The sequence below is a fragment of the Gymnoscopelus braueri genome, assembly GCF_963280865.1.
Source record: "Gymnoscopelus braueri genome assembly, chromosome: 4".
Taxonomy (NCBI): Eukaryota; Metazoa; Chordata; class Actinopteri; order Myctophiformes; family Myctophidae; genus Gymnoscopelus; species Gymnoscopelus braueri.
The window spans coordinates 16,882,951-16,887,063 of NC_137605.1; the positions used below are offsets into that span (position 1 = coordinate 16,882,951).

Consider the following 4,113-nt stretch of genomic DNA (forward strand, 5'->3'; position numbering starts at 1 on the left):
ATGGATTTTGATGAGCGAATCCCCGGGTCTAACATGTATTTGCCGAGCAGCTGCACGTATTATGTCTCCGGAGCCGACTTCTCAAGTCTCCCTCATTATTTAAGCCAAAGTCAGGCGTCTTGCCCTATGACATATTCCTACCAATCCTCTCTGGCACAGGTACCGTCCGTTAGAGACGGGGCTTTTAGAGACTATGGCATTGATAGCTCCAGTAAATGGCACCACCACCACAGGGGAAGCCTATCGCACTGCTACTCAGAGGACTACATGCACAGGGACTGTATGACAAGCCAGACCTCGCTGGGGGAAATACTCGCGAAAAATAGCTCCAGCGTGCAGTGCCACTCCAACAACCCCAACAACCCGGTGTCCTCCAGCTTCTATGGCAGCGGCGTCGGCAGGAACGGGGTGCTGCCACAGGCGTTTGACCAGTTTTTCGACAACGAGAACACGCCGATCGGCGACCACTCTGAGGACAGACACCCCGCTAAAATAAGCCCAGCTCCGGCTCCAGGGTCAGACACGTGTCGGGACCATCGGGACACGGAGGAGACGACACGAGGTGAGGAAAGCTGCTGCAGCCCCAAGTCTTCCTCCGGTCACAATGACGAGAAATGCCCCAAAAGCAGCAGTAAGTATGAGCCTAGAGAGACCCGTTGGTTGTAGGTCTATGTTAAGAGACAAACTAAAGGCGCCGCTGTTATAAAAGGTTTTTATATGCTGTTTTATAAGCACATAAGATTTATAGAGGGCCTCCAGATTTACCCTATAACAAAAGTTTGTTATAAACGACAAGATCACGTGCTTGGGATTGAAATTGGCCGTGAAGACGCGGGCCACATAGTCTACTATGCACACAAGGCTCCAACCTTTCTGCGTGCCTTCTGTTTTTTGCTCTTGAATTAAGCAAAACATATCTGATACATTATTGAAAACACAGCTGTATTATTGTATTTACAATGTCATCACATCAAGTTGAATATTTCCCAGTCATCTTGGTTCTATTTTATAGGCTTGGTGGAGACTGTTGTTGAAACACATGCGCGGCAGAGTTTTAAGCCAACTTTGTGTCATAATTTGTAGCAAAATCGCTGGATTTGTAAGGCGTGATGATTCAACAATTTATTGCAATAAAAAGAAGCATCGATTTGGCCTCGGCTCCTTGAGATAAAAACACCCATAGCAGTAATATACCAGACATTAAAACACAACACTGAACGACTGATTATTACAAATTACTTGATGCATTAATTTGATGAATGGAGCCTATGCATGATTGATGTTTAGGCTATGCCTTGTTACACATCTACATACCTACAATTTAGGTTAAAGGTATGACTATATAGGCTAGTTTATTGTTTCCTATAGTTTTATGGTTATAGTTATACAGATAGCCTACAATTATAGTTGCAGTTATATGGTTATTGGTCTATAATTGGGCCTATTTTAAACCTGTTTTAACAGTGCAGGTTCCGCCAATTTCAAACAGTCACAGACCATTGATACTTGGGCATATCCCTACATGTTCAGCACATGTTGAGGACAATGTACTTCTACAGGTATACTTGAATCATTGTTTACAAACACTTGGTCCTGTAGTACTACAGTGGTTCTCAACCTTTTCAGGCCGCGGCCAGCGACCTCCCAAAATAATCATATTTGAACTGGGGACCCCCCAAAATAATCATATTTGAACTGGGGACCCCCCAAAATAATCATATTTGAGTTGAGGCATTACATTTAGTTTGACTCAGTTCCATAGATGAATATTGTGAACATAGCAGATCTACAAGCTCACAACGCCAAGCAACGCCCAAGCATTGTGCGCTTGTAGATCGGCTATTTTCACAATTTTTGCCTCTTTCTTACATTAGGCCACCTGTGGTACAGAGTAATGCAACACCTGAGTTCACAGCAGGCAACACATATGCTTATTCATTTCAAATGAAAGCGATATGATATGATATGAAACAAAATACAAATTCAAGAAACTGGCGTACATATAAGTTTCACATATAGCTTTCATATCATGCTGACATTCAGATTCCAATTTGTACGGCGGATTTTGCGAAAGTTGTAGGCCTAATAGCTCATTTTTGTCCCTTTTCAGCACCTTTTTTTTGACACACAGTTCACTGGTTTGCGCAGTGCACGTAATGCGTTCTGGCTTGCCTTGTGTTTCAGGCGGACAGCGGACACGCAAGAAGAGATGCCCGTACACGAAATATCAGATAAGGGAACTGGAGAGGGAATTCTTTTTCAGCGTTTACATCAACAAGGAGAAGCGTCTGCAGCTCTCCAGGATGCTGAACCTCTCGGACCGCCAGGTGAAGATCTGGTTCCAGAACAGGCGGATGAAGGAGAAGAAACTCAACAGGGACCGTTTACAGTATTACCACACGAACCCTCTGCTGTGAACAAACAATGGACAAACAAACAGACAGACAGACAGAAAAACAAACACAAACAAACAGACTATATGGCATGCAGCCTTCTACCCAATGAGGGCTATATTGGCTCTTTTACCTGAGGCCAAGAAGATGTTTTCGAAGTTTCTTTTTTTTGTAATCAATTGTTTATTTCTGACCTCGTACTTAAGCCCTATTTCAGAAATTGTGAGCTTAGATCTGCAATTTTTGCAACCAAAAAAAAGGGGTGGGGTGGGGGATGTTTATAGTTAATGGTCATGTCCAAAATATAGGGACGCCAAGTTGAAAGTGTTTAAACTAAGCTGTATTATTTAAGGAATATCATTTGGTATAGACGCATTTGGTTATTATTGTTATTATTATAGGCTATTATTATAGGCTATTATTATTATTGTTATTGTTGTTATTGTTGTTGTTGTTGTTGTTGTTGTATTTCGCACGCCCCCTTTACCAATCAGCGATGGAGTCAATCCCCAAATTCAAAGTCCACGTGGAAGGTTGAAGGATCAGCCTATAGCCTTCAATTGTTTGATGTAGGCTATATTAGTACAAAGATAACGTTATTCTGCACCATGTGTTCTCGCCACATTATATGATTGGTCCATTTGCCCCCAAAATGAAATTTGTTGCCGCAATTTTACGCACGCACAACATGTTGCTAGAAATAGTAATTTAACGGTTTATTTGTTCCCCTCTTTTCACGAATCATTCAATTCATTGTGAAAATACAAACATTTCTGAAGTCTGATAAAATGGTTTGTGTGCTTGTGAATTACTGATAGAACTGGGCTATAGGCCTATACTGACGTTAATGTAGAATAGTTGCCCTAAAATTTATTTAAGGTGAATTAGAAAGAAATGCCTATAAGTTAATGGCTATTGTGACATGGGTTTAGACACTTTAGCCTTGTAATCTTTGCAAAGATTTCAAGGTTAAAGAGACAAATAGGCTTAACCTCAAATCTGAACATATACTCTTTGATAGGCTTATCAAACTTAAAAGTACAAAAACGCAAATCTAAACCAAATATAGCCTACCTAATCCTATATTTCCTTGCATATGCGACGTGCGTCGTATCAAATGTGTGATATATTGGCGTATCACTTTTTATTTCCATTGACTGGAAACCAGATCTGCTACAATCATTTTACAATCATATCTGTTACAAAGACTTGAAGGACATTCATTTATATGGTCACCCTGGGCAGGGTGACTTTTTCCCAAGTCGTGACTTTAGTTGAAATGCAGCGCTTAAACATTTGACCAATCTCGTTGTATGGCCTCGATGGTTGTGTTTGAAAAGTTAAAGGCCAACTCAAATGTGCCCATCTAAATGCCAGCACTCCTTGGTACAGTCACAAGTAGAAGAAAAATACAATATTTTATAGCAGGGGTCTTCAACAGGGGGTCCGGCTCCGTCTATAGGGGTCTGCCAAATCTTGTGATAGGATTTTTTTTTTACATTAACCACTTGAACCCTAGCATCCCTATTCTGAGATCGGCTATTTCCGGCAAAGAGTTTTGGTGAATTAGAAAATCAAGTATTGAAGATTTAAGTGTTTAAATGTCTGAAATGAACAAAAATGTTATACACAACACTGACAATGAATTAAGCAATCTATGAAATCTATGACAAAGTTTAATCTGCATGCAACACAATTGTAGACAATGTAGTGGGGGGGG

At 40.8% G+C, this 4,113-nt stretch overlaps 1 protein-coding gene across 1 annotated transcript; it reads left to right on the plus strand.

Moving 5' to 3' along the window:
- hoxa11b (homeobox A11b) lies at positions 1 to 2,417 on the plus strand (the record flags this gene model as incomplete). Its single annotated transcript, XM_080427756.1, has 2 exons — positions 1 to 631; positions 2,185 to 2,417. 2 exons carry the CDS (start codon positions 1 to 3, stop codon positions 2,415 to 2,417), a joined length of 864 nt encoding a protein of 287 aa, XP_080283882.1.
- Between the last annotated feature and the right edge of the window lie 1,696 nt (positions 2,418 to 4,113).